General features: G+C 42.2%; 2 protein-coding genes across 2 annotated transcripts in view; one reads left to right on the forward strand and one right to left on the reverse strand.

Annotated features, from left to right (window-relative positions):
* Positions 1-18,316, forward strand: part of chpt1 (choline phosphotransferase 1) — a 28,879-nt gene extending 10,563 nt beyond the window's left edge. The window contains exons 2-8 of the mRNA XM_084330837.1: positions 3,779-3,926; positions 5,859-6,000; positions 6,515-6,599; positions 7,099-7,230; positions 10,117-10,275; positions 13,701-13,826; positions 14,591-18,316. Of these exons, the coding sequence (XP_084186963.1) occupies positions 3,779-3,926; positions 5,859-6,000; positions 6,515-6,599; positions 7,099-7,230; positions 10,117-10,275; positions 13,701-13,826; positions 14,591-14,707 (909 nt within the window). The 3' untranslated portion in view covers positions 14,708-18,316. The remainder of the gene's footprint in view (positions 1-3,778; positions 3,927-5,858; positions 6,001-6,514; positions 6,600-7,098; positions 7,231-10,116; positions 10,276-13,700; positions 13,827-14,590) is intronic.
* A 1,938-nt stretch (positions 18,317-20,254) lies between these two features.
* Positions 20,255-25,883, reverse strand: part of gnptab (N-acetylglucosamine-1-phosphate transferase subunits alpha and beta) — an 89,527-nt gene continuing 83,898 nt past the window's right edge. The window contains exon 21 of the mRNA XM_084330197.1: positions 20,255-21,432. Coding sequence (XP_084186323.1) covers positions 21,361-21,432 — 72 coding nt within the window. The 3' untranslated portion in view covers positions 20,255-21,360. The remainder of the gene's footprint in view (positions 21,433-25,883) is intronic.

Consider the following 25,883-nt stretch of genomic DNA (forward strand, 5'->3'; position numbering starts at 1 on the left):
ACATCATCGCAAAAACGACAGTGAGTGCACGTGACACACACACAGACACACAAATTAATGTAAATTTTTTTTTGAAAAAAGTATTTTAAACTGTATTTAATTATATTTAATTAAAAAAAATTTACACATGCAAAAAAATCTATAAGTGACGCCACTTATCGATTTCACACAGTTATAGATAATTATCGATAAATCGATAAGTGGTCTACTCTCAGCCTTACTGTCTTGTTTGAATCAGAAACGGTCTGGTAATATATAAGGCTTGAGAGAAAATCAAGGCAGGAATGGGAGAATCCTGTCAGCTCCATCCCGTCTTCATTGGTCCTCATTCTCGAACGGACATACGTAAAAGTTACCAAGGAATTCCTTTGTAACTCGATTTACGTACCCATTCGGCATTCTCGAACGGCTTCATATTGTAATATTGTTCGTTGTAGGATTTACGAACTCGAAAAGGCAGTCGGACAGACCGGTGTGTGTTTTCAACATCTTTCTCTGGGACAAGTCATTGGGGATTGCCGATACTACAGACATCCGTGGAATTAAATAATTATAATGATAATAAATACAACAATATTTGTATCACTAACAATTACGTTTAGCATTTTATAGTCCTGACTCAATGAGGCATCGTGAGCATTACACACACACACAGAAAACTAAATAAATAAGAACTAAATCGATCGCCGCAGATATAGTTACTCTATAGTGGAATATACTGTATTAATATGCCATATACTGTCTTCTCTATGATATTATTTATTGTTGGTTTGATTTATGCCTATTGCTAGAACTAAATAAATGTGTGGAAAAACGGCTTAGTGAGGCAGCCTCAGCACACACACACACACACGCACACGCACACGCACACACACACACACACGTGTACTGTATACGTGCAAAATAAATAGTTTCCAGCAAAGTAGCCTTCTATTATTGTAATGACTTGTTTTATTAGGTATTATACTAGTAAGTCCTACTGTAGAACATGACATATTAGCATGACATCTCATTTAGTAATGTCAATACTGACATCTCATTTAGTAATGTCAATACTGAACATGTTTGAGAATGAGGACCATTGTTTTCTAGGTCCTGCACTAAAAGTCATCCAATCAAGTTTCAAAACAGTAACTCTTCATACTCAATGTCTAGAAAAAAATGCAAATTCATTTCCAAATTCATTCAGTCTGCCTAAAGTTAAAGTCAAGTCATGAGTCTTTTATCAATGTTAGTCAAGCGAGTCCTCAACTTGAGTCCCCCATCTCTATCTTTCTACACCCAATTTGATTTGGTCACGGATGTCCGGTTTTGGTCTAGTTATAAGGCACTTGGGGCAGAGCTGTTTTGCAAGCTGTGACATACAGGCGTAGAAGAAGCTCTGCGTAGGAGTTTGGCTCTAGGCCTAGTCATAATATTCCATTGCAGACATCTTGTTCTGCAAACAACAGGGGATTGTCATCAACTAGCAGGTGATTATCATTAAATGACAGCTGTGGCCAATGAGTGGTGGCATTGTGCCATATTGGCTGGCATGCGGGTCATGAGAATACTACTATGAATACATCCTTTTGTATTTTTTTTTTCTTTTCCCTCAATCTCTTCAGAAGCAGGTGTGCTCACTGCTCACACAAGACTAATGCTGAAAATGTGCCATATAGGACCGGTTATGGTTTTATTTATTTATGAAATAAAAAAGCAAGGTTCTTTTAAATGCTATGGAGTCACTCCTGACCTCTGGTTTTATTAAAATAGAACAGGAAGGAGCAACTGTTGACATCACACCTGCTACAGTCTCTCAGGACGACCAGCCTAGACGGGCCTGTTCAGGACGTCAGGACCAATGCAATTGTTGGGTTGCAGGCTTGCAGCAAACTATCTGTTTGTTTTTTTTAGCTGCGACCAGCAGCTCTATATATGTTTATGTTTATGTTTATTAGGATCCCCATTAGTCATCATCAACGTGTTGACTATTCTTCCTGGGGTCCTCACAGATATACACATACAAATATGAAACATTCAGTGTAAATCAGTCATATATCACATACATAATCAATAGAAAATAAAACAAAAGGTCATAGGTGAATCCATTTCACCATACCTTAAAAAAACGCACAAAGTACACAGCAGTTTGGATAACATGGCTGCAGCTACACTCATGCATGACATATTGATTTCCTTCTGGATATGGCTCCTTAAGTTTCTTTTTGAAACTGTCCTTGTTTTCCGTCCGTATGATATGTAATGGGATCATATTCCAATATGTTATGATATGATATATAGTATCTCCATAACCTATATTTTACATCGGTTATGGAGATCTTAGAGATGAGGCCCAATATTAAAAAGCGTGACTAGATGACAATAGTAAAAGATGGAATGAACATACTGTTAATTGTAGCTGAATCACAATGATCACGCTGTATAATGAGAAGAATCTGTTTGCTCTCTCGCCATATTTGAATCCTCATTTCCTGAAATCCTAGTGTTTGAACTTCAACTTCAAACTACTTTATTTTCCTTTCAGAACTTAATTTGTGCAGTGGTTAAAAGACAACATACAGTCTAGGGCTGTCTTAAATACTTCGAAGCTTCGAAGCTTCGTTCGATTGGCATGGGATTCGAATATGAAAATAAAATTCGAATATATTAAAAAAAATAAAAATGTATTTTCTTTAAAAGAAATTTAAAAAAATGTTGGTGCAAAATCAACTCTGCCTCTCTTTGTTAACTACAACAAGCAATGCTGTTTGTTATTTAAGATGAGGTCGGACTCGGCACTGACAGATTTGTGTTCATTGTGCTGCTTTTATAAAGCCTCAAATGACGGCTTACAATATTTCATAAATCAAATCAAATAAAATTTATTTGTAAGGCCCGACAACACACGTTAATGTCCCCATGGGCCGTACACGTCTTCTTTAAACAAGTCAAGAAGAAACATAACAATAAGTCAAGAACAGAACAAGAACACCATAAGGTCCAACAAATTTAAAATAAATGCAAATAAATGAAAGAATGCAAGCACTCCCAGACATACCCCACGCGAAGGTAAGGAAAAACTCACTAAAACCTAACAATAGGAAAGCAAAGTGTTTCGTTTGTCTAAGATTTAAAAAGGTTTAAACTTTACAGCACTGACAAAGTTGAACAAAGTGCTGTACAAGTCCCACAACATAAAAAAAAAATATATATATATATATATATATTATTTATAATCTTTTTATTATTATTTTTAATCTCGAAGCTTCTAATTAAAATTGAATCTCGGCCCCGAAGCTTCGAATTCCAAAAAAAAATTCGAAGGTCAGCCCTAATACAGTCACCACTATAAAAAACACCAACTACATTAAAACTACAGTAAAAAACACAGATATAAAAAAAAAAACACCAACTACATTAAAACTACAGTACTTAAAAGCATATTAAAATCCATATGTAGCAATTCTATATGTATAATATATGTTACATTTCTATCGTCGACAGGCTGGTTAACAAGCAGCCATCTAGTAGTGCTTCATCAAAGGACGAGGCTGACTTCTGTAAACATGGATCGTTAAACATTCCTCTCCCTCCTCCTTCCATCCCTCCCTGTCTTCCTCCCTCCCTCTTTCTCTCCATTTCTCCTTCACCCCCCTTCTCCCTCCCTCCCTCCCTCCCTCCCTCCCTCCCTCCCTCCCTCCCTCCCTCCCTCTTTTTCTATGTCTCCTTCACCCCTCTTCTCCTTCTCCCTCCCTCCCTCCCTCCCTCCCTCCCTCCCTCCCTCCCCGCCTACCAGGCTCCAGCGTGGGCCTTCCTCCTGAGTGCCTTGGGCTTGTTTATCTACCAGTCTCTGGACGCCATCGATGGGAAACAGGCCCGGAGGACCAACAGCAGTTCGGCGCTCGGTGAACTGTTTGACCACGGCTGTGATGCTGTCTCTACAGGTACTGTCTCTACGCTGCACGGTGCAGCCCGAAGGCTGCTGAATCTTCTCTTCACATTAGTGAGTTATAGGGCTGTACCGAATGCTTCGAAGCTTCGATCATAATGTGGACATTCGAATTCTAAATCAACATTCGAATTTCACATTTTTTATACATTTTTAATTTATTTTCTTTTTATCTTTTTTTTGTCTATTCATTCTGTTTAAACCAATGGGGTTTTTCTTCACAGTTGCAGATAAAGATTAGGCTACACTAATATTATAGTATTATACTATTATAGTATATGACTAGTCATACAATTTTTAATAAAACATTTATCATAAATGATGTAGCCTACCTGCATCCGCTTGGCACTCGGCGCTCCATCAAGACGTCACCATCACTCTCGTACCAACCGTGCCCTTATTGGATTATTTATGTTGACCAAACTGATGAGTTATATTCATTAAAGAAAGTTGATTTAATAAAAAGAAAAAGACTAATTTAATCAGATTAATCACTTTATTCAAATTGAGGATTTAGTTTGAGGATATTAAAAACAAAAACAAAATATACCGGTATATATATTTCTTTGGATTACATCATAAAATATGACGACAGACATTCGAAGCTTCGTTCGAATACTTCAATAGAAGCTTCGAATGTAAAAAAAATTACATTAGGTACAGCCCTATTGAGTTATATCACATTTACTAGTTATGGATTATTTAAAACTTTATTTAATCTACTAGGTTCTACTAGTTACTAGGACCTACCTAATACATTTTCCAGCCTAATCCGCTCAATGGCTCAGTGGTTAGGGCTGCATATTGACTAGAATCTAGTGATGCAATACATAATGGCACATATTGTTATTATTCCATTAACTTGATGTTAACACTTTCAGTGCCAGCCATTAGACGCGGCCCTCTGTAGCAAGGCCAACGCTAGATAGATAGGAATCCGTCACCTTGTTTGTAGAGCTATAACTATATTCTATATATTATAGCTATGGATGCAATACTATGGTAATTTGCCAGTGACTTTCTTCCGGTCAAGATGCAAAAAATAGATAATTTTTCCATGCATACATTCGCACGTTATACCGTGGTGAATATAAGTGTTTTTAGATCGGTCTGGGGTAATTCCTGAAATGCTGAGGAATAGCCTTATAGCCATATTATACTATAACCGTTGCCGTTTCTTGCCTGGACCCGCTATTATTCTCAAATCAAATATATATCATAGGTATTATGTTTCATCATGAATGCATGAAAGGGGGGGGGGGGGGGGTAGTTTTTTGATGCTTTGATTGCCACCAACGGCATACGTTGTGGACTAACGTTACAGACACATGTTCGTATCGAGGTGAAGACATGCTTGGATCAACGCAAGATTGATATCATATAGCCCTTACCTTGACTAGGATGTACCCCAAAAAGAATATTCCAATTATCTGATCGCGATTCCAAGTATTGATGTCCATTGCGTCGCCAACATAATCCACCACACATCATGCATTGGGAGCATTTGATTCTTCTCAATCCGACCGTTATAACCGCTCAGTTTGAGCAAAAAAAAAAAAACGACCCGGACCCATTAGGCCAAGATACAAGGTTTCAAATGGTGCTCAATACCGCCGTCTAGCTGAATACGGCCGGTATTGCACTTTGGTGACCTCAGACTCATTCCCTATGGTAACAACAGGCTGCCTGGGTGGATAATGAATAAAAACACAGATAAAAAAAGGAAAAACGAGCTAGAAACGTAAAAAGTCGTTTTTTGGCACTGAACGACATGGGCCCAGAAACGACTTAAGTCGTTTTTGGCACTGAAAGTGTTAAGAAACGGCAGATAAATCACTGTTTTTGCATTTAGTACTATAGTAACAGTCTCCTGTTTATTCTGTCTGTGTGTGTGTCTCTCTCTCTGCCCGTCTCTCCCTCTCTGCAGTGTTCGTTGCCGTGGGAACCTGTATATCCTGTGGCATAGGAAGGTACCCTGACTGGATCTTCTTCTGTGGTTTCGTTGGGATGTTCATGTTCTTCTGTGCCCATTGGCAGACCTATGTGTCGGGGACCCTCCGCTTCGGCCTGTAAGTTACTTCTAATTCTGTAGTGACTTGACTAAATGGATGGTGTTACTTAGGCACGCACCAATGCAGAATTCTGGTCCATTACTTTGACCATAGACTTGGACCATTTATTCTTGGGCCTTGGACAAAATTATTGAGATTATAAGACATCTGAAATTTGTATGTGTCAAAAACGCAGAAAGATCTAAAGATCTAGAAAGTCTTTGTTTTGATTTGATCTGAGATGTTTCACATGGCTCTAGGTATCAAGGTTTAGTATTGGGGAAATATTCAATATTTTTTTGAACCCCAAATTCCTCCCGTCAAAAACACACGGTCGTAGTGATCCTCTGCATATGGCGGCTTGCCCCAGAAAGATGACATCCGCTTCCCAAGCCCGATATGTAGGCCTACTTGTGTTTTTTTCTTTGTGTTACAACTTGTGCTACCTGTGTTGGCTTGTGTCAAGCATTTAAAAAGAATCGCCACTTTAGCCAAATCTAATCTGCCTGTGCCTCTCATTCTTGCCATCCAGGGTCGATGTCACAGAGGTGCAGTTTGCTATCATGGGCATGTATGTGATGACGGCCTTTGGTGGTGTGAGCCTTTGGCAAACCACGGTATGATGCCAGAACCCTAATCTATACAGTCTCATAATGGTATACACATGTGTCCACACACACACACACACACACACACACACAAAGCATTTCCCTTATCATCCAGACCATAATAGAATACTCTGCGACTTGCGGTTTCCACACTGACAACAATTGTTCTGAACCAATCCCTAGTTGGTAGTTCGCCTACTAGTCAATAAATAGAATTTGTGTTTCACTTTCACTCTGTGCTGCCCCTGGAGGCTTCACTAAACATCACATGTGAGAAGTGAGAGAAGGTAAATATTACGGGGGGTAGCTAACGCCATGGCAACAGGTAATCTCCTGAGACATGATCTAGCTCAACTAGCTGATGATGTCACCCTGCATATTGTGGCTTTCTTCTGCTCCCATCATGCTCGGCATGCCCTCCAGCTTTCATAAAAAAAAAGAAAAGTGCTACTGTTGTTTTCTTGTGTTTGTTACCCTTTTACGCTAACTCTGTTGGTTCACCTCCCAGCTGCCTGTGCTGGGGCTGAAGCTCTACACCTTCCCAATAATGGGCATCATCGGCGGCGCCGTCTTCTCCTGCTACAACTACTTCCACGTCATCTTGAACGGAGGAGTGGGCAAAAATGGCTCCACCGTTGCTGTGAGTCAAAAGCACCCTCTTCATCTCTTTACAGTAGTAATAATAATAATAATAATAATAATAATAATATAATAATAAACGTTATTTGTATAGCACCTTTCATACAAGAATTGCAGCTCAAAGTGCTTCACAACTGAAAAAAGACGGGCACAAAATTAGCACATAAAGTGCAGACATATAAAATCACAGTTTTTAACATTAGGATCTAACGTCCCAATAGGCCACCTTGTTTATGGTTTGATTCTATTGCGGTAAACAATAAAAAAGAGTAAAATTGTGCAGTGCAATAAAATAGTATAATAGAATAGACAGAGTAAAATGATGCAACAATAAAATAGTTCTGAATGACTGTTTAACAGTTTAAACCCATTAACTCATTCAGCGACATTGCTTAATGTGCCAGAGGGCACTAGAACGCCAGCGCTTTAATCAATGGGGAGACTGCGAGCTATGGGTCTAATACACCCGTCGATTGTCAGTGAGTTGCTTCCAGTCAACATGCACAAAACGTATTGTTTTTTCATCCGTACATTTCCGTTTTATACCGTTTTGAATATGAGTATAGTTTTGGTGATTCTTAGTAATCCCAGGAAAAGACGCGATAATAGCCCTTAAGTGGAATACACTAAACACGTAATTTTTAGCCTGATTATCGAATCTTCCTGAAATCAGGGCTAGATTATCATTATTATCCTTTCTCATGCATACATGAAATGGCCCTCGTAGCGCGGCGCCCCCCCCCACCTCCTGCACTCAACGGTAAACAGCCACACACACACAGACAGCGTCGATCGCGGTAGAAAGAAATATCAGATCAACGCAATATTTTATATATAGAGTCCTTACCTGGTCTCTGATGTAATGCAAAAGAAATAATCCAATTATCTGATCGCCATTCCAAATACTGCTCGTGGAGGTCCGTCCCACATTACCGAGCGTTACACATGAATGGGTGGGCGGGGTTACTGTTCCATGCCATAGTTGTAAACGCTCGTCCTGCCGGAGTATTTAAACCCTGCCCGCACGGCTCAGATCGGCCCCGAAAAGAAACGACAATTTTTTTTTTAAATGTTCTTTTTAAAATCTTTTTCCCCCTCCTTTTTCCCGTTTTTCCGTCGTTATGCCAATTCCCAATCCCCTTCCTGGTCGTTGCGCACTCTACCCCCTACCGTCGGTCTGGGAGAGTGGAGGCTATCACATGCTTCCTCCGACACATGTGTAGCCAATCAACCGCTTCTTTTCACCTGGCAGCGCGGACTCTCACTGGGAGAGTGTAACGTGTGGAAGGATCACACTACCTCCCCCAGATCCTTCCCTCGCTGTGCAGGCGCCCCGACCGAACTGTAGGAGACGCTGTTTACAACTACCAGGACCCACCCTCACCGGCTTCCCCACCCTCTAACACTGCCAATTGTGTCAGCACGGACGGTCGACCAAGCCGGAGGTACCGCTGGCAGTTGGATTTGATCCCACTGTCTCTGCGGTGGTAGACAGACACTTAGTCCGCTGCGCTACCTGGCCGCCCGAAACTACACCATTTCTAATAGAGTGCAATACCGGCTGGAAGGCGTAGGCGGCGGTATTTGCCCTTTTGTGAGCTCAGACCCATTCCCAATGATAACATCAGGCTGGATGGATGAAAATGAATGGATATAGCTAATAAAAGAAATAATGATTAAAACCCGACTTTACTCGTGATTGGCGCTGAACGGTTGGCGAGTTAACCCGACTTTACTCGTGACTGGCGCTGAATGAGTTAAGCGCGACGGGCCCTGTATCGGGCCGAGATTTATTTCACGTCATAATTAGATGAATACAGTCTGTATTAATTAATGTAATGTTTTTTTTCCAATGTAGCCAAGAGTAAAGACTTAAAACAGCAGTCAAAGTGTGTATTGTTTACCAATGATTTTAAGTGTTAAATTACACCGTCATTCATGTTTGTAGTCCTATGAAAGAGGAGACCCAGGGCTATTTCATAAAACTACACTACCCAGCTCACGCCAGCCCGTTAAACTTGGAGCCGTCTGGCGTGAAATGATTTTTTAATGTTATTTTCGTGATTATGTCTCATGGGTCGAACAAACCCGAACTTTATTGCCATAAAATAGAACATAGTTTGTTTCTTTACCTTTCTGTGAACGTCTAGAAAAAAAAACGTGTCTCAATCTGATGAAAAATGGCGGAGCATTTTTTCATTACAAAAAAGTAACTGTACTTACAGTAGATTTCATTCACGGTTTTTGCTGCCCTGTTACGGCCGCCTGGTGGCACTAAATCCAGATTGAACTCTGCCATTGGAAAGAGGACATTTGGCCCGATCCATAGATGTATGACTTTGACCCTTCGAACCTCCCTCTCAGGGCGCAGTTCAGGCCTGGGTCCCCCACACAGTTGTAAAACCTGACAGTCTTTCTTCCTGCTTGATACCCACACAGTTCACCTGACAATTTTAGAACCTGTAATAAAAGAGTCAAATAGAATGGACAGAGTCAAATAGTGCAATCTATAGTACAATCAGCAGCATAGTGTATTAAAAGGCTATGGTGAAGAGGCTTTTTAGCTTATTTTTTAAAATATTTAGAGATCTAGCTTCCCTAATGTCCAAAGGTAGGGTCAGGTGTTCCATAGCTTTGGTGCATAATTTGCAAAGGCCAGATTTTCTTTAGGCTGTGGTTGGGAATCTTCAATAGATCAGTAGTAGATTATCGTAATATTCTAGAAGGCTTGACTAGAGAATTTGCAATATAGCTTGGTCCTGTTCCAAGCCAGTGTAGGTTAGCTAATACTGGACTGATGTGGTCTCTCCTCTTGGTTCTGTACTGTACTGTTGTATTCAATTAACTGTGTGTGTGTGTGTGTGTGTGTGTGTGTGTGCGTGTGCAGGACACCAGTGTGTTGACCCCTGGTGTGCACATCGGCCTCATCCTCACGCTGGCCTTCATTATTTTCAAGAAGTCGTCCAGCCAGCTGTTTGAGCATCACCCCTGTCTCTACATCCTTACTTTTGGCATGGTCGTTGCCAAGATCTCCAACAAGCTTGTGGTGCGTTTATCCCTTCTTTTTATTTAGCCAAATGTCACCGCTTTAGCTTTCTCTGCTGCTCCATCAACAGCTCTGTTGGCCTAACGAAGGTCTCTGTCGTTCATGAATAGATTTGTTGCACTTGGATGTGTTGAGCTGTTGTCGGACAGTGACATCTTTGCATCAAGGAATAGGTTTTTCTTTTTTGGTTTGGTGTGCCTTCAAAATGTTCTGAATACATTTCAAGATTCAAGAGGTTTATTAGTCGCATACATACACGAGACATGTAGTGAAATGAAGGTGGCCATTCCCGCCTTGATTGTGCAAAGAAATACAAATAAGAATAGAATAAAATAGAATAGATAATAATAGACGATAAAAGGTACTAAGATAAAATACAATGCTAAGCTTATGAATTAACGGTAATGAGTTCTATATACACTACTATACAATATACTATACAATATACAGTTATGCTATGTAACTATACTAACATTTGATATGTATTTAAAAGTGCTATAGATAACATTTCTATGTTTGTTATATCATTAAAAATTCTAGAAAGGTATTAATATCTAGAATATTAATAAATCCACAAAGCCTTTAGAAAGGTGGGGAATAAGCGGCTGGGTGGCGCAGCGGTCTAAGTGCTTGTCACCAATGAATTAACGGTAATGAGTTCTATATACACTACTATACAATATACTATACAATATACAGTTATGCTATATGTAACTATACTAACATTTTATATGTATTTAAAAGTGCTATAGATAACATTTCTATGTTTGTTATATCATAAAAAATTCTAGAAAGGTGGGGCGGTCAGGTGGCGTAGCGGAGATTGCGTTCGTCACCAACACCGGAGACGCTGGATTCGCCTGTTCGAATCCAGCTCACAGCTCCGGCGTTGTCACCAGCTTGGCTGGCCGTTCACACTAATACAATTGGCTGTATTAGAGGGTGGGAAAGCTGGCGGGGTGGGTCCGGGTTGTTGTAAACAGCGACTCCTACAGTTCGGTCGGGGCGCCTGCTCAGCGCGGATAGGATCTAAGGGGGGTAGTGTGATCCTTCCACACGTTACACCCTCTCAGTGAGAGTCCGCGCTGCCAGGTGAAAAGAAGTGGTTGATTGGCTAGACGTGTGTCGGAGGAAGCACGTGATAGCCTCCACTCTCCCAGACCGACTGTGGGGGGTAAGTGCGCAGCGACCAGGAAGGGGATTGGGAATTGGCATAACGACTAACATTGGGATGGGAGAAGGAGGGGAAAAAAAGAGTAAAAAAAAAAAAGAAAAAAAAATCTAGAAAGGTATTAACACTTTGATCGCCATGGTTAAATTCATAATTTACCATCCCTCGCCATCTCTATTTGTCTATGGAGAAGTTCCCCTTCTTTGCAGGGCTATAACTTTTTAAATTGTATTGCTAAATTGACATTATTATGGCCCATTCAATGTCCTATATCTATTGTTCAGGGTGTAGCAACGTTATACTTTTTCATTCACATATTCATACTAAAATACGGTCTAAAGTATAAGTATGTTTTTATCGTTTTCTGCAGCTTCCTCCAGAACATGATTTATAGCTCCAAATGTATTATATTGATGATGAAATACAGTTTGATAGCAATCGGAGCGAGATAAAAAATGTCAACTGGACGTGGTTCTAGAAGTTACTACATATCATCTGATGTTGACCGGATGGGCGGGGGGTCGTTTATAATTCCGTGGGCAACGTTATATCATTCATCTAGTGTGGGTGATATGATCATCAGAGCAGTTAGTAAAGAACACGTTGGAAAATAACGCTGGATCTTACCGTATCTTCCTCGCGCCGTTGGGCGATGAGCGTGGAGCAGAGATATTCCTATTATGGGATGTCGAAATACCCGATCCATCTCCAGGTTGTATAATAGTATATACGTCCAAATCATGTTGTTTGTCGAGTTATTTGCACCGATCGGTGTTCACTGTGTCAAGATGGAGTCCTGCTAATGATAGCGAGTGCCCGGACGAAATATGGATGAGCACCACTTCATCCACATGACTTCCTGTTGGGCGATCTGCCGATCGGCCACCAGATGGCGCTCTTGAACTGTTAGATAGTTGAGTGGAGCTCAGCAGTATATCTCAGGTCACAGCTGAGGCGTTGTCACCAGCTTGGCTGGCCGTTCACACTAATACAATTGGCTGTATTAGAGGGTGGGAAAGTTGAGTGGAGCTCAGCAGTATATCTCAGGTCCCCGGAGGAGAAATATGATTTCGATCACAGATTTTTGAAATATTGATATCAAAGACGTGTTACGGCGTCTTCGGCAGAATGAGCATGGCGGGCAATGACGAGTTTCGGCGTTTCCAGCGATTAAAGTGTTAATATCTAGAATATTAATAAATCCACAAAGCCTTTAGAAAAGTGGGGAATAAGCGGCTGGGTGGCGCAGCTGTCTAAGTGCTCGTCACCAACGCGTGAGACACCGGTATCGAATCCGGCTGTCAGCGTTGCATCCGGCTTCGGCCGGCCATCATACTGACTCAATAGACCTATCTCAAACCCTGCCCTCTTTTCTTGATCTTCCAATCACAGCTGTCGCTTACCACGAGGAAGTCCGAGGTAAGCGACAGCTGTGATTGGAGGATCAAGAAAAGAGGGCAGGGTTTGAGATAGGTCCATTGGCAGAGTCAGCGGGAGGGGAGTCGATGGGTGGTAATCTGGTCGTTGTAAACAGCGACTCCTACAGGTCGGTCAGGGCGCCTGCACAGCAAGGACAGGAGATGTCGAGGGTAGTGTGAGCCTCCCACACGTTACACCTCGCCAATGAGAGTCCGCGCTGGCAGGTGAAAAGAAGTGGCTGGCTGACTCAGCATGTATCGGAGGGGACACGGTAAATGGCTGCTTTTTTATATAGCGCTTTTATCCAAAGCGCTTTACAATTTGTTACTCACATTTGTACCCATTCACACACACATCGATTCACAGACCAACGGCGGAGGCAGCCATGCAAGGTGCCAACCTGCTCATCGGGAGCAATTAGGGGTTAAGTGTCTTGCTCAAGGACACATCGACACGCTGCCCGGGAGGAGCGGGAACCTCTGGATTGCCAGACGACTGCTCTACCTCCCGAGCCACTGTCGCCCCCGATAGATTCTTCAACCCTCCCTACGACCGACCAGTGGGGGGCAAATGCGAGCAACGATCAAGACAGGGGAGGGGGGAATTGGCACGACTAAATTGGGATGGGAGAAAAACTGAAAAAGAAGGAGAAAAAGTGGATAAAAAAAAGAAAGGTGGGGAATAACACTATTGCTTCCCCCCCCCCATCCATTTATCATTTGAAAACATGTGGAATGCACCTGGTTGGATTAATGACATGCAGGTGCTCTAGAGCGACATCTAGTGGCTGAATGTTATCTATGTTTGCCCCTGACTGTTGTCCCCTCCTCTACAGGTCGCCCACATGACCAAGAGTGAGCTGTACCTCCCGGACACGGCCTTCATCGGCCCCGGCCTCCTCTTCCTCAACCAGTACTTCAACAGCTTCGTTGACGAGCACATAGTTCTCTGGGTGGCCCTGGTCAGTTTTGCACATATTCATATTGGAAATAACAGTTCCCTTCAACAATAATCAAATAACAGTATAACTACCGGAATAATTGACCATTTGCGCAACTAATTGACCCACCTTCCTTGATTACTGTTCCTATAGCTGACAAACTTTTAAGATGAATTCTGTTAACATTCAGTATCGGTGTATTGCCACAAAAAATATTACATTGTTAATCATTTAATGAAATAATGTCACCAAGACGTGCAGCGTATATATCAGTATTGCAAGCAGTAGGCAGAGAGTTCCAAAAGTTTGCCCCGTTAACGGAGAAGGCAGACTGTCCAAACGAACTCTTGCACATCATGGGAACAGTACAGTCACCACTATTGGGAAGCTTGTGTGTTTTCTCTGCCAGAGCTCCAACGTCTAACCACCATATTGCATCAACATTAGGGGTGTAACGAATCGACCCCACAACGAATCGATTCGATTACGATTCTTCAGGCAACGATTCAATGCATCATGAAATATCTTCATTTGACCACGATTAGATGAATTTTCGATCTATTAATTCCCTCAAATAATGTATACACAAATGTGGCTGGGGGAACTGATTCACTCAGCATGAATGGACTATAGGTGAATAAAAAAGACATTCAAATAAATAAATAAAAAAGAAATACATAGATTCTTAAAATTTCTAATCGATACAGTTGAATCGTCACCTTAGGATCGATGCATTGTTACACCCCTAATCAACATACTCTCTTCTTCTCTCGTCCTCCCGCCAGGTCCTCTCGCTCTTCGACCTGGCCCGCTACTGCACGGGGGTGTGCCTCCAGATCGCCTCGCACCTCCGCATCCACGTCTTCAGCCTTGCGCCGCTGGGCCACGCGCACCGCGACTGATGGCCTGCCCGGCGGGAGGAGGAGGAGGAGGGGGACGACCGGGATGTCTCCCCGCTCCTGGAAGCGGAGGACGAGGGGCGACCCTCGACCCCGAGCCACGGCAACCTTGACAAAGTGACCACCTCGGAATAAAAAACGTGTCTTGTCCCACATCGTGAAACTTGTGAAAAGGTATATGAAAACAAAAACCACACACACCAGCCCAATCCCTGATCCGACACAGGACCACCACTGCTAACCAAACACATACACGGTTAACTCACCGGATGAGTGCAGTTGAAAAAGCATGGATTTATGAATGGAAAATGACAATGTGATCATCTGCGAGGGGTCCCTTTTTTTTATTTCCCCACGGGTCGTTTACCTGAGCCAATCGGGGCATGTTTTGCAATGTCAACAGGGAGTGCATGTCACCAGAGAATAGATTTTAACGCGGGATTCACTACAAACCAGTGATCTCCTGTACCGCGTCCAATGGCCGGGTTAAGGTGGTGGCGTGAGGTCCAATGAGGTTAAGGTTTAGGGTTAATGTGATGCTGTACATGAGATGCCTGGCTTTTAGGAAGTCCCGTTTTTACATCAAAAAGGCCACGCTTTCCATTTCCTATTTTCTGCTTCTTCTGTTGAACTATGTCAAACCTCGGACAAGGAAAGAAACAGTTGTGATCAAAAGAGGGCAGGGCTTGAGATTAAATTCAGAGACTAAAATAAGTCTTCGAGAGTTTCTACATATCTTGGGCAAATATCATCTGTCAGTGATCAGATAGGATTAACTCTTCAGCCTGCTCTATTTAGCCCAGTAAACATATTATTTAGAATTTAAGCATATGCTTTTATCATCCATCTCCTCCTTAGTATAAAACCACAGTAGTAACCATGTTTTGATATATGCCCGAAATAGCTCTAATAACTCTTGAACAATAATTTTGAATCATGTTTTTTTTCTTTCTTCTATTTGACGAATGTGACTCGATCTGAAATGGAACTCAAAATCAGGGCTAGAAAATGAAAACGGATGAACCTTTCAAAACCTCCAGTAATTCCCAATGAAGTTTGTAATGTGGACTGGCATGCGGTCGATGAGGTATTGCTCCAATTTGTCAAGAGCTGCGGGTGGAGAGGGCAAGGTCCTGTGTTCATGCTGAAATTGATGACAATTTTTCTACAAGGCTTATTTCCATATAAAAGCTCATTCTTAAAAAAGGGATACTTGAGTCAGTTGGTATTTTAGTTGGTTATTTTTCCATACCATACCTTTTCATGTAGCTAGGTCCAAAAGTTTCAATATGGAACGCTAACTATGCTAGTAGTGAGCCATGTTATGGAAACAAGTGTAGACTTTCCCCCCTCCAACAGACCTCTCACGGGGGACGCATTATTCCCGGCTGCTCCCGTCTCTCCAAATTCTCCTGGAGCTATAGGAAAATGAATAGCCTATTAATAGATCGCTCCTAGCTTCGTCTGTGGTTCATGCGGACTGAAGTCCTGTGAACAAGGCCTTCTGATATACATTTCTCTCTCTGATAAGGGAGGGGATTTTGAATTTGAAAGCGGCAGTTAAAATCACTAAAGCCAAACTAGTTTAACGTCGCGGAACAGGTCACCCGACCTGTCGGTGCGTTCTCTGCAACATCCGGTCATTTAGGGTTAGTAGCGATTTTTGGCTTTTAAAAATTGGAAAGTTAACAAAACGTAAAATCCTTTGGTGAAACGCAATTTCCAAGGACAACATTACTGGTAAACAGGAAAGGAAAGCGGCTCATTTTAGGCGAGAGAGAAAAGGAACCGGGGCTTGTCAAAATGGCAAACGTGTGAGAGGTCTATATAATAACAATTAGGTGCAATATATAGATATATCCCTACTTCTTTGGTGTTTCTTACTGTGCTTAAGTATTTGAAAATTAAACGAGCCTTTCTAGAATGTTGTCGATTGATGAGGTGTCAACATACAACTTGCTCTGCTTTCTCTGTTCTTCTCCCTAAAGGGCTAAACGTTAATTTTATGTGATTGTACAGAAATACTGTTGATGAAGACGCCTTAAATGTTGTTTTTAATTTGTTTACGTTTTAATTTGTGTGAATATTCAAAGCAGCTGTCGGAACAATGTGTTTTGTTCTATTGGTTGTTTTTGTGTTTCTGTAGCCTCAAATCTGCAGAAATCCTCATTCATGGAATAAGTATGTATGATGATCACTGAAGTATCCTTTGAGATACAGAAACTAGCTGCAGTAGGATGCTACTGGAAGCCTTTTTTTATGTTTATACTAAGCATAATTAATTATTGATTTTTCTCTCTTCACTTATCCAAATGTATACAATGTACAGGTGAATGTATAGCATTTGGTACTTGAAGAAAATCTTTGTTTAATTGTCAATAATTTGATAATTGTTTAATGCTATAACTGGTTGCATTTACACTAGCAGACATGATCTTCAGATCATAGCCGCAGCGTCCTGTATGGCCAAATGGACCACCCTGATCAAATGACTCATTTTGGACACAGCACAGGTGTCTAGATGGCCTGAACAACAAATGTGATGATGTTACCCTAGTGCATATCTGATGGCAGGCAAGTTTGTGGAATGAGATGTGTCCATATAGCATACTGAAAAAACTGATTGTCACTTAAAAGGCCAAATAAAGGATACCGTCTCATATCCATTAGTAAAACCAGAAATTCCATCAGTTTAGACAGCAATACTACAGTCAATATTAGATGACCATGAAATGTGATAATCCGATCTGACTTGTGTGTGCTCTCAGATTGGGGACATGGCTGTATTATGTAAGGGATAATGTATAGCTATACTCGGTCATTGTCGCAAAATAATTGACCGACACTGCGTTCAGAACCTCGGCGCCGCGCCTCTGTGTTCTAAACGCAGTGATGGTAAATTATTTTGCGACAATGACCGAGTATAGCTATACATTATCCCGCTTATTACAGGGCTAACTTACTAACAATACACGTAATTCATTTTACACCATCGACAAGACGAGATCAAATGCAGACACGGTTCTGTTGCTCCTCTGGGTGTGTGTGTGGGCTTGATTGCACCTGATGCAGTGCAGCTGTGCATGGTATAACACTGCGAGAGTCCGGCTGCGAGGCTATCTTTCCCCGTTGTCCCTAACAGCGGTCATTATTGCGCGTTGCCCCTAGCAACGGAGCGCTATTGACCAATCACAATCAAGCATTTTGGCGCATTTTAAAACGCCATGTAATAAGCGTCGATAGTCACTGCTTCAACTCTAGGATAGACAAAGGGATGCGTTTCTGGTGCAAGTTGAGGATCAAACAGGATGTTAAAGAAATGGTACGTTCCAAAACCTTTTTGATTGTTTTATTTTGAAAAAAAAAAAAATAGGATAAATCAAGTCCCCTTCCCCCATTTCCCTTCTAAAGGATTATGCACATTGTAATAGGGCATATTCTGAAAAGATGATTTTGCTTAATCTGCAATGAATTGTGGAACTATGCATTGAAATAGCCACACGCTCGATTATAACACGATATTGCACTGTTCGACAATATACAGTAAAAGATCTTTGTACTAACAAATACATAATTGGAAAAGATTGTAATAAAAGAAATATTTTTCATCTATATCCGTTTCGTCTCTGTACAATTATTTCACCCAACAAGCCAAAGACTGAACAAAATGTTATTTTATTTCTGTCTGGGAGGTGTCAATCAATACCTTTTACTAAAACATGTAGCATAGAATCTGAATTTGGCACATTGATGGAGTCACTTTTCTTATTCCTATGCATAGATGTAACTCAATACTCACGTGCAACTTCTAGTCTTGTAGGATAATGACATTAATTGGCTTAGTATGGGAGTAAACCACTGATCTTGCAGTCATTTTCCCAATGATGAATCCCTATATGGGTGGACTGCACGGGAAACTAAAGTGACGTCAGACTACACCTCCCTATGGGCCTGAAAGAACCAGTGAGTTGAAGCCCGAGCCCGTCTCGCCCAAGATCATCACATACAATACTGGGCCTGAGCCCGACACAACCCTACACCCTTTCTTTTAACCCTTTCAATACCACACTACCAAATGGTTAACCCTTTCACTGCGACAATACAGAAGGTTAACCCTTTCACTGCCACACGACAAAGGGTCTGTAGTGAAAGGTTAACCTTCTGTAGTGTGGTAGTGAAAGGGTTAAGTGATCGTACATATTATGGAATGATGACTTGACCATCCATTGTAACTGCTCACATATAAAATGCAGATTGGCCTACTAGTGTCAAATCTACTAAATGTAAAATGTCTTTGCCCTACCCGACCGCACCAATTAGCATAAATTGTGGGCCTGAACCCAGCTGTTACCGACACCCGTTTTTGGGGCCCGTCGGGCTCTGGCTGAAACTGCGAACACTAATAATACACAGCGTTAGCCTGGTATCAGTCCAACATCTGGCACATGGGTCAGTACATAGCCTGGTATCAGTCCAACATCTGGCACATGGGTCAGTACATAGCCTGGTATCAGTCCAACATCTGGCACATGGGTCAGTACATAGCCTGGTATCAGTCCAATATCTGGCACCAGAATCAGTACATCCCCTCTTGGGGGGGAAAAAATTGTTGTGGTAAGATAGAGGAAGGTTTCGTGGGGCTAAACTAACGTATGGCATATTCATATATCAGATGCATGTTACTGTAGTCACTCGGCTCATCATTACAAGAATACAATCAGTATAACTTTTATACAGAGCATGCGGGGGGGGGGTCTGAATTTCAGACACTAGCTGAGCCTATTGGAGTCCCACGGGGACCCGCATACAGGGCGGCGGTGAGAGCTACGGTTACTAGTTCACCAGCCCAACATTCACAGATTGTATTTGACCACGTTATTAACAATAATCATAAACGGAACCGACATGAATCCCATTCATAAATCACTAGGCTTGAGTATGATATGTAAAAGGATACATAATATCTCAAGAGGACGTTTAAAAAGACCCAGCGGTACTGAAAGGTAAATAGGGGGGGGGGGGGGGGGCTACAAACTAGCAGGAATGCATTATGGGAACAATCTGAACATTAAAGGAACATGCCAACTTTTTGGGAAATTAGCTTATTTGCCATCTACCCTGGAGTTAGACAAGCAGACACATACCCTTTTGTTCTCTGTACATGCATTAGGCTTAGGGAACAGCCGCACCGTTAGCCTAGCTTAGCGTCATTCACTGGAAGTAGGTGTGCCAGTGTAGCCTAGTTCCCAACAGTCACCAAATACAACTCCCATTTAAAAAAAAAAAAAAAACAGGGCTTTTGAGGTGATGAAATCACTGCGCCCAGGCAGCAGTGGTTCGGCAAAAAATAGTTCAGAGTATATATTTTTCTACGTGGTAAATACACAGGTCACAACATGTTTACAGGAAAGTTTTGGAGTGTATTTCGTGACTGTTGGGAACTAGGCTACACTGGCACACCTACTTCCAGTGAATGACGCTAAGCTAGGCTAACGGTGCGGCTGTTCCCTAAGCCTAATGCATCCACAGAGAACAAAAGCGTATGCATCTGCTTGTCTAACTCCAGGGTAGATGGCAAATCAACTAATTTCCCAAAAAGTTGACGTGTTCCTTTAAGTTAAACATTGACGGTTAAAAACAAGGCACTTGAAATATTTGTTTTTTTGTCTTTAAGAGGACAGTAGGTACAGACAACACAGGTAAGATGGCCGGCATTCAGTCATTCGTTTTACTCCTCTTCACTGGCTTTTTTCTTTTTACCTCCTCTCCCTCTACTTCAATTCCAACCCCTGGAATCCACACACATTCTTAGCAGGAACGCACCACAATGAGACTTTTTCACTGCTGATACCAATTCCAAGTAGCGAACTACAAATATCAACCAATACCCAATCAATAATTATTTTCTGAAAAACATTAGACCCAGACTCTATTTGTTTTTGTTTGTTTTGGAGTCATTGGGCAAAAATGGTTGAGATGTAATCCATCTTTCTACAATAGAGAGATCTTAGCATTCCCTCTATATAAAAGGCAGAAATCTAGCTACTTTGCTGTGATTCCTGACATGTTACATGAGACGCTATCAAGCTTTTAATATCGGGTGAAATTCTCAATTCCAATATTCTGGTTTTAGTGTGGCATCGGTCCGACATTAAGACATTGGTATCGGTGCACCATGAAGGAGTCGTCCTTTATCCCGTCGCTGCTGGATCAAGTGTTTTAACAGTTTAACATCAATCATCGAGCTTGGGAGCATGACCGACTGAGGGTGACCCATTATTGGCACCGTCTGGAGGGAGTGTCTAGGTGTCGTGTGTGGGTGTGTATATTTGTGTATGATTGGCATGTGTGTGTTCTATGCATGTCTCTGGCTCCCCCAGGGGAAGGGAAGAGAAGTGACTTATCGGAGTCCTGTTCACACTTCCTGTCACCGGCTCCATCCGTCATCCTGGGACAGATGTTTGAGTCACCAACACCATCTCACGAGAGCCAGCCCCTCCCCTCCTCTCCTCTCCTCTCCTCTCCTCCCGTTGACGCAATACAAGGACGGAGGACTTCAAAGTTCAACATCGTCGCTCTAGAGCCACCTCTCGGTCACGAGGGAGGGCGGAGGGAGGGAAGGAGGTGCAGAGAGGAGAAGTGAAGACTTCCCTTTTTCACACTCGCTCAGAGCTGCTCTCTTTGCTCACGCGGCGTCTAGGGAACAGTTTGCGCTTCAGCAGAATCAGCTGAGGGGAGAGACAAGGAAATTACATCATCAGAATCATGGGGTTTCTTGTTTTGCAACCGATACGATTACGCCAGTCAGCAATAAGCAGCTGAAGCTTCAAGAGATGTATTAGTCACATACTGTACATACACGAGACATGTAGTGAAATGAAGGTGGCCATGCCCTCCTTGATTGTGCAAAAAATACAAATAATAGAATAAAATAGAATAGATAATAAAATAGACATGATAAAAAGTACTAAGATAAAATACAATGCTAAGCTTACGAATGAAAGGTAATGAGTCCTATATACACTACTATACAATATACAGTTAAACTATATATAACTATACTATACTAGCTATACTAAACAAAAACATAGTTATGTTTTTTAAAGTGACCTTTTTTTGTGTTTAAAGTGACCTGTAGTGTTTGTGTGTGAGAGAGTGCAGGATGTGTGGTGTGTGTGTGTGTGTGTGTGTGTGTGTGTGTGTGTGTGTGTGTGTGTGTGAGCATGTGACCCGAGTATTTCCTCCAGCATAATGGGAACTCCGTGGACAGAAAGCAGTTTCACAAGATGTTTTCCCCTCGTTACACAGCTAAGAAATAAGCTTAGAGACATGGATCAATTGACTGAGTAATTGTATTATGTGGCTATTTAATGTCAAGATATTGTAGTCTGCCTTATTGTTCTGACTGGGACTACACTAGCTTTTTTGCCTCTATGTTTTATGCACAGACTTGTTTGGACCTAGTCGGGGGGGGGGGCCCATCTATATAATCATTGACTCAAGGAGGAAGGAAGACAGCAGCTTTCTGAAGTCAATCAGCCAATGGAAGAAGGTGAGACAGAAAGGGGGTGGAGGCACCCGATGGAGCTTTATTTTTTTGTTTTGTTTAAGGTATATTTTAGGACATTTCTGCTTTATGAGACGGGACAGTGGGCTACACAAAATCGGAGGGAGAGAGAAGGGGGATGACATGCAACATGGGTCTCAGCCTCAGTGGTTCTCAATGTGTGGGGCGCTCGCCGAGGCCTGACAGGGGGGTGCGAGAGACCGGGGGAAAGGTATTTTTACGCTGAACCAACGTGCTGACCAATTTCTTTTTAGGGCACTCCATCCACCCACCTCTTCGGGGGACAACTTTATTATTTATTATACATTTTAACTATTTACAGTGCAAAATAAAATAAAAAGTGTAGTAAAATAAGAGAGCATTGCTATCAGCTTGGCTGGTCGTTCATACTAATACAATTGGCAGTATTAGGGGGTGGGAAGCTGGTGGGTGGGGATCGGACGTTGTGGACAGCGACTCCTACAGGTCGGTTGGTGCGCCTGCGCAGCAGAATCAGGAAGCGACGGGGGCGGCGTGTCCCTCCCACGCAGACCCCCGACGCTGAGAGATCGCGCTGTGCAGGTGAAAAGATGAGACGGCTGCTTCCTCGCGTACCGGAGGGGACACGTGATGTAAGGCTTCGTCCACATTACAGCCGGCTTGTGGGAGGCATGGCCTAACAGCGTTCGAGACAGGGGAGGGTAGAATTGGACGATACGAAATTGGGATGGGAGAACAATTTAAAATGGGAGAAAAAGTAGATAAAAAAAAAAAGATTATTAAAGGATTTCTATTCTATTCTATTTACGTATATGACAATAATGTTGAAATATCATCATAATTATAGCCTTCATTCTAACGACCACTGCAGGAAGATCATATTTATACTGTATGATCATTTAATTTTATGTTTTCACTGTGAACCAGAGGACGCTTGCTACCGTCTCACTCAACAACTCTTTTTGACTTCAGGCGTGCAGAGCGACTGCACAAAAAAAGGCAGACGAAAAACACTCTGAAAAATGACATCGCTTTTTCTACGGATGGCTGCGCTCTCCTGTTGAGAAGAACTGAGGGGGGGAAATGCAGCCGCTTTGGAAAAGCAGGCTTTAGTGGGAGACGAGTCACAACTGCGGTCATCCCGTCAGGAGCTCCTGGGCCCCGTTCCCCGTACCTGGCTAACTGAGTTAGCCGGATAATCTCCAGCATAGCCTGACTTAAGCCAGACCTTTCCATTCCCGACGCTCGATTGTCTAAATCACCATGACAACAGATCAAAAAGTTTGAGCCTGGTCGGGAGCAGGGTTAAGTTCAGTTAGCTGGATGAACCATGGCCACGCCCCCGCAAAGAAATGCCAGCTCGCTTCCTGAAATATTTCTCACAGTCTAGAACCATTATACCATTCTGAATTATGTTTTTGTGCTTCGTTTTCCTAGAGGGGGCTTTTGAAATGTATAATAATAGAACTAAATGCTGATAATAAATCATATTGAGCCTATAGATTTACTTTGTCCTAAATAAAATAATGCGCGTCATATACGGCGCTCGGAGTCGCGATACACACTGCATGTGGTTATTTTAATAACGGCGCATTGCAAATGTGAATCCCGCGGGGATATTTTTAATGAATGAAACGTTTGGCTCTGATTAGTTTCATATATTCTCCGCTGTAGATTTGCTTAACGGAGCGCCCGGATTGTGTTTCATTCAAGCATAAAATTGAAGTGTCTATGCGTGGATTGTGGTTTTTGTGTGATATTGTAACTGGGATTAAAATGTCTGATGAGATGCGCTGTTTGACGGATTTGAGAAATTGAATGAGCCGTTGACGTCACATTAATGCATTTGAGAATAAAGAGATAAAACTTCATTCAAAAGAAAAATATTCGAAACACGGGTTTCTTGTCCATTGATGGATACACAATGAATATATCCCGTCTGGCACAGTGGTCCAACGGCTAGTGCTTAATCCTGTCAACCGGACGACCCGAGTCCGAAACCCCGCGTTTCCAATATAATTTTTTTGGAATATAATATTAATGATTATACGCAAAAGTAGCCTAGTTTTAAGTTAAAATATTATAAATCTACATGCATTGAGGATGTCATTCTTTATATAGCTCTCAACGTGCACCAAATTGATGTATTTACATTGCAAAAAGAAGAAAATGACTAGAAGAAGGGGGATTCGAACGCGGGTCGTCTGCGTGAAAGGCAAAAGGACAAACCGTCACACCACAGTGCAGATAAATAAAACATCCACCATACATCAATCAATGGATAAGAGAGCCGTATCCTTATTCTGAAACAGTTGAACTAATTATTTTCGCTAGCAAGATCTCATTTGATTATTCAAACCATAAACCTACTGCCAGCAGGAACGTTTAAAGAAATATAATCCGATTGATTGGGGTAATGAGGGATTTAAAATTAGCCTATAGATTATGCATTTAACTTGTCGGCGAGGCTATTGAGCCGCCTGCAATCTGTTAATAAAGTTTTAAAACAATCAATCAATCAATGCCGTTAGAAGATCAGGATTTCTGCTATCGACACTGCTGTCTTTTCAACTGAAGCGGCCGCGCGCAATTATCCAGAGTCTCAAGTCTGGTTCGAGTTAACGAGACTGAATCAGCGTTCGAGGAACAGGAAAATCCCGGCTTCAAACATCTGGTTAACAGAATCTGGATAATGGGACTCTTGATCGACTTAGTTGAACCAGGTACGGGGAATAGGGCCCAGGTGGTGCCCAGGACCAGACTCTAAACAAAAGGGGACCAAGCCTCTGCGGTGACTGCGCTCCAAGGCTCTGGAACGCCCTCCTGTTAAATCTGACAACCGCTCCCTCAGAGCTCATCTTTAAAAAGGGAGCTAAAAACCTACTTCTACAGGCAGGCCTTTTAAACACTCTTCTTTTCTTTCTCTCCGTTTATGTTTTAGCTCATTTTATGTTTTTTCTTCTCTTCACACATTTTATTGTATTGTATTTCTTTTTTTTATTATGTTTTTGGTAGATATTTTATTGTTTTTTTGCTACCAGTTCCCGGTAGAGAGAGAGAGAGGAAGTATGGGAGATAGAGGGGGGAAGACATTCGGCAAAGGTCGCCGGGTCCGGGAGTCGAACCCGGGACAGCCGTGTTGCACCGCAGCGCTGTACCTGGTGCGCCACACTGGCGCCCGATTTCTTGTATTTTCACTGATGTTTTAAAAATGCTGTGAAGCACTCTGGTGCACTCGTGCTGAGAAGGGCGCTATAAAAAATAAAGTTTTACTTACTTACTCACAACTCTTGCAATGTCGGGTCAAGTTTCCCCTTCAATAACACGCATACTGAAACTCAGCAGCCGAACCCTCAATAACTCCCCAACAGTCTACTGTACTAGTCATGCTCCTGACATCAAGACGATAGAGAGCATGCACCCAGGGGGGGGGCATGGCCGTGGTATAGCCTTGACAAAGAATCACAGAACAGGTTCCACACATTACAGGGCGGGAACCCCCGGAATCTCCGCAGCGGCGGCGTTGTGGTGACATTCCCTTAAAAGGTCACTCCCGTCTGTTAACCTTTCTTTTGGATCACTGAGGGGAAACTGGACTCCTCTCTAGCCTCGGATTGTGCCAACCGCTCCTCA

This window comes from Notolepis coatsorum (assembly GCF_963971535.1).
Source record: "Notolepis coatsorum genome assembly, chromosome: 15".
NCBI lineage: Eukaryota > Metazoa > Chordata > Actinopteri > Aulopiformes > Paralepididae > Notolepis > Notolepis coatsorum.